General features: G+C 44.0%; 1 protein-coding gene across 1 annotated transcript in view; it reads right to left on the reverse strand.

Moving 5' to 3' along the window:
* LOXL3 (lysyl oxidase like 3) overlaps positions 1-14,580 on the reverse strand; it is a gene marked incomplete at its 3' end in the record, with an annotated part of 47,638 nt that extends 33,058 nt beyond the window's left edge. Inside the window, 5 exon segments of the mRNA XM_072406778.1 lie at positions 338-549; positions 767-930; positions 1,060-1,370; positions 12,654-12,728; positions 13,908-14,580. Coding sequence (XP_072262879.1) covers positions 338-549; positions 767-930; positions 1,060-1,360 — 677 coding nt within the window.
* Positions 14,581-15,584: the final 1,004 nt, after the last annotated feature.

Consider the following 15,584-nt stretch of genomic DNA (forward strand, 5'->3'; position numbering starts at 1 on the left):
CCTCAGATCATATTTTAATGTTCCCCCTTCCTATTCCTCCTTTTAGAAAGTCTTTTTGTGTCCATTTTGTTTCCTATCCAGCAACATTCCTGAATGAATTGTCTTTGTCCCATGTACAGTCCAACCAACATTCACCAGAATCTACTGTCTCCCATTTTAATAACTTAATTTGTTTCATCCTCGGCACTCCACATTTCTCAAGCTATAGTGCTATGTGATCGTCACAACTTCCTGGTATGTCAAAGTACCCGGAATGTTTTCTAAGCATGCCACTTACACGTTATAATGAATATTACTCTATGACTAGACAGGGGTCACATCATTCATGCAGCCTTACTTGTAGAAGTTTTTGTTGAATTTCTTCTCGGAGGGGAAGCCCAGCATTCCACAGACCACATGGCTATTTTTCGGAGTCCAGCCGATGTCACACACCTGTTCCCAGGTATTCCTGTATTTGATCTCTAAAATTCCCTCATGAATTGGAAGTCGGTTTTTGGCATTTGTAATCACTGGCCGCAGACGCACCTCTTCCACCTGTCTCTGTTCTGTCTGTAACACAGAATGTTAATCATGGTACAGGTATCAGGTATGCTATTGTCTCCCTATGGGGTATGTCTCCCGTTTTTCTGTCACCTCTCCATGGGAAGTCATACCGGCCCTCTGTCTGTGTTACCCCTCAGAGGGAGGAGCATAGTTTAGGTCTTATAGCCACCCTGGGGGATGCTTCACTCTCACATGTTAGATGGTGATGGAATATTTTCCTTACCTCAATAGTGTTGGGCTCCACGTATCCCGGAATCCTCTCATCCTTGCAAACCACCCCGGCATCTTCTTCGTGGGTGCAGTCACTGTTTCCCCATCCCCGAGACTTACAGTCTGTAATACTTTTCTCACTTCCAGAGCAGATGACATTGTCCAGCCAGATACGCCCTAGCAGAAAACAATTATGTTATTACCATATGGGAGGTTCATGCACCCTGCAGCACCCATAGCAGATATAACGAATGCAATTATTGATGAAAAGTTCCCATAGAATAATATTATTAGATAAGATCTTACCTATTCCTTTTCCATACTTGGCACTGTGTGTCCATCCAGTAGCTTCTGTAAATCCAAGATGGCGGCAAAGTATATGGGCATTCTCCATGCTGAAGTCATCATCACATATTGTACCCCATTCATGGTTATAGAAAACTTCTATCCGCCCTTCATTGTGCTTGCGAGGAAATCCAGCCAGGCGGAATTTTAGGCCACTGCTTACATTGGGGCTGCTGGTGGGCGCCGTTGTCTGTTGGGTCCAACCAGGTACTATTGCTGATAATGTACAGAGCAGCCAAAGACTTATTAATAGAACAGACATGATACCGGACCTGTGCACAAAGACACAATACAAACATGTTATTCACCCGAAGCACTAATCACGCTTCATATCACACGTATTATATACAGATAATCAGTACGTCGAGCAAAGTCACCTTATAGGCAGATGGCAGGAATGTCTCCAACAATCAGCAATGACTTATGTATGTAATACGTATCAGGGCCACACATGGGGGGATGGGGGTAATGACTTATGTATGTAATATGTATCAGGGCCACACATTGATCACCGGCTACGGCAGACATCTTTTCTACCATAGTGCCATAGAACCATAGTGTCTGTCAATCTTGACAGCACTGCTTGGAAACTTAAGGTAGGCTTCCGCCAAGCAGCTGCTATCACCTGACGAGTAGCCAGAAAAATAAAGGAAATCAGTTTACAGTGATTTCTGGACAAATTAGAGCCAAACCTATGTAATAGCGCTGACCAGGGGTCTCTCCTGATGGACACATGCAGAACTGAGCGGACATAATTGAAAACTCTAATCCACAGTCTTTTAACTACCGGACAATCCCACCAGATATGATAAAAATTGCCAAGGATTTGGCAACCTCGAAAACAGTGTGGATTACTCCCTTGTGTAAATTTGGTAATTCTGTCCGGTGTCAAATACCACCTAAATAAAACTTTATAAGCGTTCTCTTGCATGACTACATTGGGTGAACACTGTGCCACATTCTTCCATATCATCTGACACTCTTCCACATCGAGTTTAGTACCCAGTTCTTTCTCCCATTTAGTAACATAAGATGGAGGGCGTAAATCAAGGACACTAGACCTGCGGAACCAGAACCACGATAACAGCAAGCTTCAAAACTGGTTAGCCTTAGTGGCGAGTCTGATATATTATTAGTTAAGCTGCTTAAGAAATGCCTGATCTGTATACACCTAAAGAGCTCGGATGATGGTAGCTTCCAGTTCTCCTGTAGATATGCAAAGGACCTGATCCCGGTAAGCGAGAACAAATCATATACATAGCGCACAGGTCTCCCAGTCCACCAGCGAAAGGCACTAGGGTTCTCGTAGGCTGGCACAAAACTAGGACAATTTATTATACCAATTAGTGGCGTATGCTTAGACATCATACCAGCTGTAATTTTCACTCTGTCCAAGTTCCTAGGGCATAGGAAAGCGTGGGGTCAGACACCAAAGGGCGGTCTGCAAGAGGTAACCATAGAAGATTATGTAATTGTACCGTAGGTAGTTCCCCTGCATATAATTGAACCCAAATTTTGGGATCTTGGAAGCGGTGAAGTGCCACCAAAGAAGCCAGTTGTGCTGCCTGCATGTATTTACTGAGGTTGGGGACCGAAAGACCCCTTTCAACCTGTGCCTACACAGTAGTTTATCTGATACTCGTGATTTCCCTGGGTCCCAGATAAATCTCAATACCTTTCTTTGCTCTTCTCGAAGTACCTGTGCAGGAACTGGGATTGGGAGGGTGCGAAACATATATAATAGTTTCGGGAGATAGGTCATTTTTATAGCATGAATTCTGCCAATCCAGGACAATGGTAAAGACTGCCACTTGGAACGTAATATAGAGAGCTCACGGAACAAAGGTGGATAGTTAACTTGATAGATTGATGACAATTGAGATGTGAGTTTTATACCTAGGTAGGGAACAACTTCCATCCATTTATAAGCAAAGTAAGGTTGGAGTGTATTAACCACCAATGATGGCAAAGAGACATTTAGGGCTTTTGATTTTTCATTGTTAATGATCAATCCTGAAATCTCTGAAAATTGAGACAGGAGAACATGCAAATTGGGCAAAGTCGTAATGGGAGCTGTTAATGTTAACAGAATATCATCTGCAAACAACATAATTTTGTGCGTTGTATTTAATACTGTAATTCCGGTAATATTATGGTTTGAGCGGATGGCTACTGCCAACGGTTCTAGTGCTAAAATGAACAATATGGGCGAAAGAGGGCAGCCTTGTCTCGTCCCCCTCAAAATTGGAAACGGGGTGGAATTATAGCCCATGTACTTCACTGAAGCAGGTGTAGCATACAATGCTTCTATCCAATGCAGAAAGTGCGGACCGAACCCCCATTTGGTTAAAGCATAGAACAGATACTGCCATGATATAGAGTCGAAGGCCTTTTTCACATCCAATGACAACATCATACATTCAATTGTTTTAGATTTTGACAAATATAATAGTTGAAGAGCTCTGCGAACATTATCTCCCGCTTGAAGTTGTGGGACAAAGCCCACTTGGTCTCCATGTAAAAGCTTAGACAAAAAAACATTTATTCGTTTAGCTGGTATACTGGCTAATATTTTCACATCTATATTAAGGAGTGAAATAGGGCGATAATTAGCCCAAGATGTGTGGTCGGTCGACGGCTTAGGAATCATGGCAATAGATGCTCTTAAGGACTCTGATGGGAAGACTCGCCCCTGCTTTAGATCATTAAACATAACTTGCAAATGAGGTGCTATAACCGCCGACATTTTTTTGTAAAACATCGGGGAGAATCGATCAGGGCCTGGGCTTTTGCCGAGTTTTAAGGATTTAATAGCCAAAATAATTTCTGAGATTAAAATGTCTTTCTGTAGATTCTCCATATCTGTGCCATTAATTTTTGGTAAATAATATTAGCAAAGAAACGGTCAGCTCCACATGTGTCCACCAGCGCAGGCGCTGAATAGAGACCCAATAATTGATCCCTAAACTCCCGGACAATATCAAGGGGATTACTAGTTAAATATTTAGTGGCTGTACGAAGGGAAATCGGAGTCTGCTGCAGTGACGGAACTCGTAATCTTTTAGCAAGCATTGTACCTGGCTTATTACCACAATGGTAAAACTTATGTTTAGTCCGTTGCATTTGGTAAGCTGCTTGATTAGATAAAATAAGGTTGAGTTCAGTACGAGTTTTTCTCAACGCAATTAAATTTCCCAAAGAGGGATCAATCTTGTGTAGCTAAGTTTGTCTAGAATAATCCGATTCCAACCGAGTCTGGGCCATTGTGCGCTGTTTATTTTTAATAGCTGATAACTGAATAAGATGACCTCGAATAACTGCCTTGTATGCTTCCCAAAGCAACGAGGGATTTGAGACCGAACCCGTATTCAGGCAAAAATATTCTGTGGTCAAGGCAGTCAATTTTTGTAGTGTTTTTGGACACGTTAATAATGAGTCATTAATTGACCACTGTCTGGCAGAGGGCTTGGTCACTAGGGAAGAACAATGAAGTACTACTGGGTCATGGTCAGTCCATGGTACTGAAAGTATACTAACTTTAAGTATAGCTGGTAATAAAGTTCTAGGGGTCCATATGTGATCAATTCTAGAATAAGAGTTATGCGGTGCCGAGTAAAACGTGTAATCGCGAGATGTAGGATGAAGTTCTAGCCAAGCATCAATTAAGCCCAGACTCAGAAAGCATTCCTGGATTGCCTTACTCTCAGAAGAGAAAGGAGAAGAAGTTTTGGCACTTTTATCTAAATTATTGTTAAATACTATATTAGAGTCACCACAGCCAATCAGAGTTCCCTTCATGCAAGACCGAGTCTCCTCTAACATATTGCGAAAAAAGGATACCTGAGGGGAGTTTGGGGCGTAGTAAGCCACCAAAGTAACTTCAGCATTTTGCAGGGTACCACAAAAAATCAGGTAACGACCCTCCGGATCTGACACTTGGTGAGTGCAAGTAAATGATGCGGACCTATGCAAAGCTATAAGTACTCCCCTATGCTTCGGGGCAGCTGAAGCATGGAAGACCTGAGGGTATTGGGTATGTATAAACTTTGGAGTTGAGGACGTTGAAAAATGAATGAATCAATTCGTGAGGAATGGCAGTAGTTAAACACAATTTTCCTTTTAGAGGGCGAGTTCAGACCCTTGACATTAAGTGACATTATTTGCAAAGACATAACATATGTGTACGCAGAAATGCTCTGACATTTAGAAATCTGGTATTGTGCAAAAGATTCAAGTATTGGCAATCGAGTACAAAAACAAACAATAAACTAAGAGAAAATATAAGAAAGAAACAAACTACTAAAAACATAGAAGAAATACCCATAATCGGGTATATAAAGAAAAGGGATCCGGGAGCAAACAAGGCTCCAGGGATCCTTAACATCAAACGGTTGGGATCTCCTAAACTCCCAGTCAAGGCCTGAGGAGTCGTGAAGATCCGGTTGTGCGACATGCATCTAACATCCAGGCCAAAAAAAAAAAAAGTAGAGAAAAATGTGACCGCAGAAGGGGGGGAAGAAAAAAAAAAAAAAAGGAAGGGGGAAAGAAAATGTCTCTTATCTTGGAGAGTTGGTTATGAAGACTTGAGAAGCCAGGCGAGCAATTGTTTGAGTGCGATGTACAAGGCTCCAGCTAGGCATATCAGAGGTATTAGATGAAGCCGCAAATGAAACATCTGGGTTCTGTTGACTAGAGGACACAGGTAGAGCAGATGTATGATGAAGACCCAACTGTAAAAGGCAGGTCTGGGCTTCTTCAGGAGTGGAGAACTGAAATTGGCCTCCTTGTGTCTGAAATAGCAATTTAAAGGGGTAGCCCCAGCGATAGCGGATTCCATTAGCCGACAAGGTGTGCAGAAAGGGTTTAAGGGCCCTTCGTTTAGCAAGGGTAGAAGAGGGTAAATCAGCAAATAGACCATATTTAATGCCTTGAAACTGTAGGCTGGGGCTATTCCGGGCTTTCAATAAAAGGGCATCTTTGGTTCGGAAGTAATGAAACTTCACTACTATGTCGCGGGGCGGACCGTTCGCTTTCTTCGGGCCTAGGGAACGGTGGATCCTGTCCAATTCTAATCTTTCCAATGAGAGTTCAGGTGCTAGGTCTTTAAACATTGCTGTAACATATTCTTGTAAGTCTAGTGCAGTTTCAGGAATACCTCTAATACGTAAGTTGCTGCGTCGTGATCGATTCTCGTAATCTTCTAATTGATCTTTCAAAAATAAGATTTATTTTTGTGCTGCATCCACATCTTGATCCAAACTTTCTGGAACTGTGGTGGCATCATCCATTCTGGTTTCCAATGTGTCAGTGCGTAGGCCGATTTCACGGATACCTCATCGCAGTTCCGACACTATAGAGTGTATAGCCTGGGACAGTTCTTCACGGATCATGGTTCTCATTTTTTGCAGAAAAACAGAGTCCTCAGTTGGGGTAGTCTCACTTGGGATGGTAGCCACGGTATCCATACTATCTTCAGAATGGAGCACTGGTGAAGACGTGGAAGACGCCGGAGGAGAAGGGGCCGACGCCATCTTAGATCTAGAGGCCGCGCCGCGGGATGAAGTCTGTGGCGCCGCGGGACGCTCAGATTTCGAGGATGGACCCAACTAGAAAGCTTCCCAGTACGATTCTCCAAGATCGGGGATACAAGATTAAACCGCTAAATCCGCGGATCACGCTACTTTTCTAGCAGGAAGGGATATACAATTATGTGCTTAGTTTTACCTGAGAATCCACTTTTGTTGACGCAGTAAAAATAGCAGTCGATTAGATGGTCTCGCGCTTCTCTCCACACATGGGGATTGCCAATGGCATTGCTGCTTTACACCGATTTAGCCGGTCACGCAGTCAGTTGGAACAACTGGTACAGATGACATGTAGAGCCCAAGATTTATCCCGGTCACCAAGTGGACAGCCGAAATATAATTTACATCTTAATAAGTTGTGTTGTATTTTGGTGACGTTGTGCTTTTGTCGTGAGTGAACTGCACACGTAACAGAAACTGTCTGGATCATTAAGGCAATTTCTAGGCATGATGACAAATCACAGTTAGTGCGGTCTCTCACCTTAAAAAAGAAAACTGTCAGTAAATGTTGTAATATGTTCAGGATATTTATAATGAATGTCACACTATATATAATTAGTGTCATCACATTATGTTCAGTCTGATTCCCCCAATAAATATTTATGCATTACAATACAGAGGGGCAGATAATTCTCTCAATAGGTCTTTATTGGATGGTGAGTCAGAATTCACCAGGAAAGTCTGGGTGGCATGTTACTATGTGTTCATGCGTATATGATGCATGTTGTACGGGACACATGTATATCACACATCTTATACATGTAACCTACATGTTGGATTTATTATATGAACATGGCCATAGTACACTGTGTGCTGCTCGAGCCAATTGAGAACGCAATGTTTCCACAGAGCTTAGTTCCAGCAAGGAAAGAATTCCAGGAATTCAAGAATTTTAATCACTTAAACCAAAAATCATTTCAGGAAATTGAGAGAAATACATTTATAGCTACAGACATCACACTGCTAGTGATCAGGTCTGCATATTATCACATGACATAATATAGATAGAACGGAACGGAGTCCTCACAAAGCAGATGTGTCCCCGGGGTCACCATGTGGTGGGAATGTTAGTGGGTGTTTTAGATAAAGATGTGTCCCCGGGGTCACCATGTGGTGGGAATGTTGGTATGTATTATGGAAAAAGATGTGTCCTAAGGGTCACAATGTAGAAGGAATGTTGGTAGGTCTCTTTGATAGAGAGGTGTGCCTGGGGTCACCATGAGGCAGGAATATTAGTGGGTGATTTAGATAAAGATGTGTCCCCGGGGTCACCATGTGGGAGGAATGTTGGTATGTATTTTGGATAAAGATGTGTCCTAAGGGTCACAACGTAGAAGGAATGTTGGTAGGTCTCTTTGATCGAGAAGTGTCCCTGGGGTCACCATGTGGTAGGAATGTTGGTAGGTCTCTTTGGTAGAGAGGTGTCCCCGGGGTCACAATGTGGCAGGAATGTTGTAAGGTCGCTTAGATAGTGAAGAGTCCCCTGGGTCACCATGTGACAGGAAGGTTGGTAGGTCTCCTAGACAGAGAAGTGTCCCCGGGGCCACCATGTGGCAGGAATGTAGGTTGGTCCCTTTGATAGAGAAGTGTCCCCGGAGTCAACTTATGGCAGGAATGTTGGTAGGTCTCTTAGATGGAGATGTGTCCCCAGGGCCACCATGTGGCAGGTATGTTGGAAGGTCGCTTAGATAGAGTCCCTGGGGTCAGGAAAGTTCGAAGGTCCCTTTGATAAAGAAGTGTCCCCAAGGTCACCATGTGGTAGGAATGTTGGTAGGTCTCTTTGGTAGAGAGGTGTCCCCGGGGTCACCATGTGGCAGGAATGTTGGTAGGTGTTTTAGCTAGAGAAGTGTCCCCGGGGTCACCATGTGGCAGGAATGTTGGTAGGTGTTTTAGCTAGAGAAGTTGTGGCAGGAATGTTGGTAGGTGTTTTAGCTAGAGAAGTGTCCCCGGGGTCACCATGTGGCAGGAGTTGCAGCCCATTTGCAGGAACAGAAAAGTTTTGTGAGCCAGTAATGAGCAGGCGGAAGTTGTTTAGCCAGAAACGGCAGTGGAAGAAATTTGATTCTGGCTGCTGGATTTTCCATTCTGTGCCGGGCAGGCAGTATAGATGAGCCATTCATTGGATAATAAGTTCCCCACTGTTTATTCAAGTGTGGTAAATGCTCACTGTTCACATTCCATGACCTAAATTCCATGAGGAACCAGGCAGAGTCCCAAAGTCATGACATGGAGGATTATTTACTTTTGTGGAGCTGAATGCTTGCAATGGAAGAAGATTTTCCTCTGCCACAGCTGTACACAGATGAGGAACACACGCCACTGAATTGTGGGAGTCCCCCACCTCCTATGTATGAATCAGGCAATATTTATCTCAAATCTTAGGAGTTGGAATTGTTTCAATGAACATATTGATAGAATGCTGAGATCATCATTTTATATGCACATAATCTTTCTTTTCATTATATGGATCTGATTGTGTGTAACATTACCACATCTGATCGCAGTTAGCAATGGGGTTGTGGCATTTGGCACGACAGCATGAAGTTTCTGTTACACAGATGTGTAATACCGGGGAATGTACAAATTTCTGTATGTGCTTTAAACTCCACCCATTGGTTTATCACCAAACCCCTCTCTGATGCCTAATGCCATCAAGTCATCCAGATCTGGCAACATGGACATTAATATCCAGATCCAGAAATGAGATAAGAACATGTTAGGTTCAGTAGTAGAAATCTTCATTAATTCTGATACAACATTCTCTATAGGATTGTATCAGGAGATGGGTAGAAGATCCATACGAGCAAGTCTCTGATCCCCAGATGTCTAACACATCAGCAATATCTGTTCCTCCTGTACATTCCTGCACAAGATTTATTATCTAGAGACATATACTGAGCTGTCCTGTAATGTATGAGAGACAGCATCTAATAGATAAGTCTCTGCCATGACCCCAACGTCACAGACCATAAGGAATAAATGTGCCCAATATCTAAGAGATGTGATTAGGGAAACATTCAATTAATCAGAGGGACACCTGTGTGAGATAGAGGGACAATCCCACCAAATCCCACCACTATGAATACTTCTCCATAGACTTCCTGTTGTATCCTCATATCTGCACATCAGGCCACATCCTGTGCCTAGGCATTTGTGTTCCGTATCTTCATAGTTGTATATCAGGTGACTTCCTGTGAGTAGGCACACTTTCATCACTAATGTGCTTCCTCCATCACTAATGTTATCCTTTAGGATACAAAAACACCTTTAAGTTCTCTGTCCTCATACCCTGCATAGCTCCTTCAACCCTGTACTTATAACCCGCATAAACCCTTCAACCCTGTCCTCATAGCATGCATAGTCCCTTTATTCCTCCCCCTATACCCTGCATAGCTCTTTCAACCCTGTCGACATACCCTAAATAGTCTCTTCAACCCTGTCCTTATACCCTACATAGCTCCTTCAACCCTGTCCTCATACCCTACATAGTTCTTTCAACCCTGTCCTTATACCCTACATAGCTCCTTCAACCCTGTCCTCATACCCTACATAGCTCCTTCAACCCTGTCCTCATACCCTACATAGCTCCTTCAACCCTGTCCTCATACCCTACATAGCTCCTTCAACCCTGTCCTCCTGTCCTTATACCCTGCATAGTATCTTCAAGCCTGTCCTCATACCCTACATAGGTCCTTCAATCCTGTACTCATACCCTACATAGCTAATTCAACCCTGTCCTCATACCCTGTATAGTCCCTCCACAACCCTGTCCTCATACCCTGAAGAGTCCCTCCATAGTATTGTCCTCAAATCCTGCATAGTCCCTGAAACCCTGTCCTTATACCCTGGATAGTCCCTCCACAGCTGTGTCCCCTTACCTTGCATAGTCCATCCACTTCCCTGTCCTCATACCCTGCATAGTTCCTTAAACCCTGTCCTCACACCCTGCAAAGTCCCTCCACAGTATTCTCATTATACCCTGCAAAGTCCCTCCAACAGTGTCCTCATTTCCTGTAAAGTCCCTCAACAGCCCTGTCCTCACACTGTGCATAGTCCCTTTAAACCTGTCTTCATACTCTGTATAGTCCCTCCACAGCCTTCTCCTCTAACCCTGCATAGTCCATCCACGACCCTGTCCTCATACCCTGCATAGTGCCTCCACAGCCCTGTCCTCACACCCTGCAAACACAGCCTTCTCCTCTAACCCTGCATAGTCCATCCACGACCCTGTCCTCATACCCTGCATAGTGCCTCCACAGCCCTGTCCTCACACCCTGCAAAGTCTCTTCAACCCTGTCCTCTAACCCTGAAAAGTCCCTCCACAGTAATGTCCTCATACCCGGCAAAGTCCCTCCACAGCCCTATCCTCACACCCTGCATACTCCCTTAAACCCTGTCCTCACACCCTGCATAGTCCCTCCACAGTATTGTCCTTATACCCTGCAAAGTCCCTCCAACCCTGTCCTCATACCCTGCAAAGTCCCTCCAGCCCTGTCCTCATACCCTGTAAAGTCCTTCCTCAACCTTGTCCTCATATGCTGTATAGCCCCTCCACAACCTTGTCCTCATACCCTGAAAGGTCCATTCATAGTATTGTCCTGACACCCTGCATAGTCCCTAAAACCCTGTCCTTATACCCTGCATAGTCCCGCCACAGCCGTGTCCCCTTACCTTGCATGGTCCATCCACTTCCCTGTCCTCACACCCTGCAAAGTCCCTCCACAATATTGTTGTTATATCCTGCAAAGTCCCTCCAACCCTGTCCTCATTCCCTGTAAAGTCCCTCAACAGCCCTGTCCTCACACTGTACCTAGTCCCTTCAAACCTGTCCTCATACCCTGTATAGTCCCTTCACAGCCTTCTCCTCTAACCCTGCATAGTCCCTTCACAGCCTTCTCCTCTAACCCTGCATAGTCCCTTCAACCCGGTCCTCTAACCCTGAAGAGTCCCTCCACACTATTGTCCCCACACCCTGCAAAGTTCTCCAACCCGGTCCTCATTCCCTGTATAGTTAATCCACTGATTACATAGAAGTATAACCAAGGTGTATCAGGAAGGAGTCAACAGATCTACAATGAGGATTATCAACGGCACAAGTTGAACATTTTGAAATATTTCTGAATGATAAATGAGTTGATGACATCAGAGGAAGACAGGGATCAGACACACACAGATATGACACAGATAAGACTCCATCCCTGGTAGCATCTGTCTAGGTGGCCCCCCAAAGTGGAGGGTGGTCCATAAAGTGAACAAGAATAGGGCAACCAGAAGAAACCCTAATTGCAATAGTTCATGGAGGTCAACTTGGGGCTCAAGAAATCAATCTTAGCCATTCCTCGGCTTTAGTACTTAGAGGTTGTTTTTGCATTTCCCAAGATACCTTGCTTGTGATGGGTCTTCTGAATGTACAAGCTCAGTGAATGGCTGGGCTTAAAAACTGGATGATGTGTTTGGTAAAAGCTCCTTCTTAGTTTTTCACTCCAGCTACATATGGGTTCACTAAATTATTTTGTGTTTTACCAAAAACCCAACATGGGTAACCACACAATTTCAGAGAACTCCTGACATGTTTGTGTTATTTGTCTTTAGACTCTGTGTTGTCACTACCTCATGATCATCTCAGCTCGCTGTTGCTGATCGTCCCTCGGTGTGAATTATTTTTTGTTCGGGTGATCAACTGTTTAAAACAACTTGAAAACAAAGGCCATTGAATAAACCTTTTACCTCCATCTCCATCCTGGGAAACTACAGCATAGATGCTTACATGGCCTTTCCATAATATACGATAAGGTGCCCTTTATAACCAATCAGCAGCAACATCAGCTCCACATTACAGACTGGTCACTTGTCTATACAGGTGACTGATAAGGATTTAGCTGGAACATTTGTAGTGTACAATATCAGTGGGTGATTGAATAATACAACCATAAGAATGCACAATTTAAAGATGATCAAAGCCAAACTTACTGAAAACCTAGCAGGAGGTAGGATCTCTAGGGATCATCTATTGTTCCACACTGCTTCCAGTTCTGAACGCACTCCCTAGAAAATATCGACAATAAGTTAATTGTACTTACAAATGTCTCACTGTACTGGCTTCCCTAAGGTATGGCCTATATCTTCCTACCAATCTACTTCATTAGCTCCTCGTTTCAAATGTTTCCAGAACCCTGGGCCCTTCAATGGATCATATCAAATGGATATTTTAGTCAAAGACAGGATCCGCATAATGGGCACAACAGGTGTACAGATCCAGAAACTCCCCACAGGAATAAGTAGGGACCCCTCATAATGGGCACAACAGGTGTACTGACCTAGGAACTTTATGCAGTGATTTCAGGAGGAGGGTGTGGAAAGTGCAAATGTAAGGGTCACATGGAGGATTAGTTTAAGAGTTGGGGTTACAAGCAGATTTGTGTGAGGTTTTCAGTCAACATACAGTATATACTACAATAAGAAGATTTGGCGTGTAGACTACAGTTACAGAAAGGCCTAGTACAGGGTCATGGGAAGTATGTGTGTAAGCACTGGGGTCATCAGCAGGATAAGTGAGAAAGTTGGGGTTATGAGGGGGGCTCAAAGTGCCCGGGCTAAAGTTACAAGGAGTATTAGTTTTTGGGTTACAGAAGGAATATGTGTGAGAATTAGAGTTAAAGGGAGATTAAGGGGCTACAAGATTGATAACTTCTAGAGGTCAAGAGTTGGGGTTAACAGAAAGGGTTTATGGAAGTAATGAGAATACCCGGAGGATTAATAAAACTTCAGAAAGAGTAAGTATGAGGGGTAAAGGTTTCAGAGTGTATTACACTGGACATCTCTCCACATTCCATTCTCTATCTCCCATATTCCACTCTCCATCTCCCCGTATTCCACCCTCCATCTCGCAGTATTCCACCCGCCATCTCTCTCCGTTACACTCTTCATCTCCCCGTATTCCCCTCTCCATATCCCTGCATTCCACTCCTGTTTTCCCTGTATTCCACTTCCTAGTATTCCACCCTCCATCTTCCTAGTATTCCACCCTCCATCTCCCTGTATTCCACTCACTATATCCCGGCATTCCACTCCCGATCTCCCATTATTTCATTCTCCATCTCACTGTATTACATTCTCTATTTCTCTATATATTTTAGTCTCAATTTCTTTTTTCTGTTTTATATGTACATACTACGTGTTATATGTGCACAGTTTTTTTTCCATCCATCCGTCACATCGCCTTACCTTCAATATTGTTTGTACCAAAGTATTTCTTTTCCTTCCTTGTTGCTTCTTTGAAGTTTCTTCCTTTATTTCTTCTTCCTGTTCCTCCTCTCTTTTCTCTGATCTCTCTCCTCTCACCCCTTGGTCATCTCTTCTGTCTCTACTCTCTCTCTCTGCTCCGTCTCTTTACCCCTTGGTCTCTATCTTCTGTCTCTTCTCACTCTCCTCTGCCTTAATTCTCCCCTCTTGCTGTCTCTTTCCTTCTGCCCACTCAGTCTCTTCTCTCTCTCCCACCTTGCTCAGTCTCTTCTCTCAATGCTGTCTCTCTTCCACCTCCACTTTCTCTTCCCCTTCAGTCTCTTTTCTCTCTTTTCTGTCTCAATCCTTCCTCTGCTCCCACTCCTCTCCCCACTTGGTCTTTCTGTATGTCTCTGTCCTCATACGTTTCCCCTGTCTGTCCCACAGGATTTTAAGCAAACAAGAAGTGAGTGGAGGGGGGCTGTGCAGACTGCCACATACACACCTAACCAAACACACCTCTCCTAACCCACATGTGTTATATGTAGGGGGACACACAACATTCCACAAAGGAACCAATCTATTTCAGTCTCATACTGTATAAAACCTCTACAATAATCCCTGTATAGATTACTAATGTCATTCTGATAAACAGAGGAGCCCTCCCCATCCCAACGCAATACACTCTCACATATTGAGCAGATCTCTTGGAAGTCACACAATAGGCATTAGAAATAATGAAAAAGAAATCACTGGAAGGCTCTAACCCTAGGAGCTTGCACTTTGAGCTATACTATGCTGCCACTTGAGGACGCTGTATATCACACATGTAATGTTTCCAGATCTCTAATAATTAGATACAATATAGTAGCCTCTATATATTTGCCAGGTCCGAGAAACACTATTTTATTCTATAATAACTGGTTGTCAGTCCTCCAAGGTATATTCATGAGCTCCATTTCTTGTCTAACCCAACCCCACAGCTTCAGAGATGCTGCACATATTGTAAGGCAAAGAGAGTCATCATGTAGGAGATCTGCATCTGGGAACCCACAACACAGGGGTATCACTGCATCTGGGAACCCACAACACAGGGGTATCACTGCATCTGGGAACCCACACAGGGGTATCACTGCTTCTGGAAGCCTGGATCACAGGGGTATCACTGCTTCTGCAAGCCTGGAGCACAGGGGTATCACTGCTTCTGCAAGCCTGGAGCACAGGGGTATCACTGCTTCTGCAAGCCTGGACCACAGGGGTATCACTGCTCCTGGAAGCCTGGATCACAGGGGTATCACTTATTCTGGAAGCCTGGAGCATGGGGTATCACTGCTTCTGGAAATTTGGAGCGCAGGGGTATCACTGCTTCTGGAAGAGGTCCTTCCGCCCCTGGGAAATTAAAACACAGGGGTCATTCAGCCACTGGGAACCAAAAACACAGGGTCATTCGGCCCCCTGTAAATTATAATCCAGAGGCCATATTGCCCCTGGTAACCTTTAAAACAAGGTTTTCTCTGCCCCTGGGAACCTAAAACACAGGGGTCATTCTGCCCCTGGGAACCTAAAACATAAGGGTCATTCAGCCCCTTGGAACCTAAAACACATCATTCTACCCCTGAGAACCTATATTACGGGGTTCATTCTGCCCCTGGGATCCTATAAAACAAGCTTTATTCTGCC

This window comes from Pyxicephalus adspersus, chromosome 3 (assembly GCF_032062135.1).
Source record: "Pyxicephalus adspersus chromosome 3, UCB_Pads_2.0, whole genome shotgun sequence".
NCBI classification, from domain to species: Eukaryota; Metazoa; Chordata; class Amphibia; order Anura; family Pyxicephalidae; genus Pyxicephalus; species Pyxicephalus adspersus.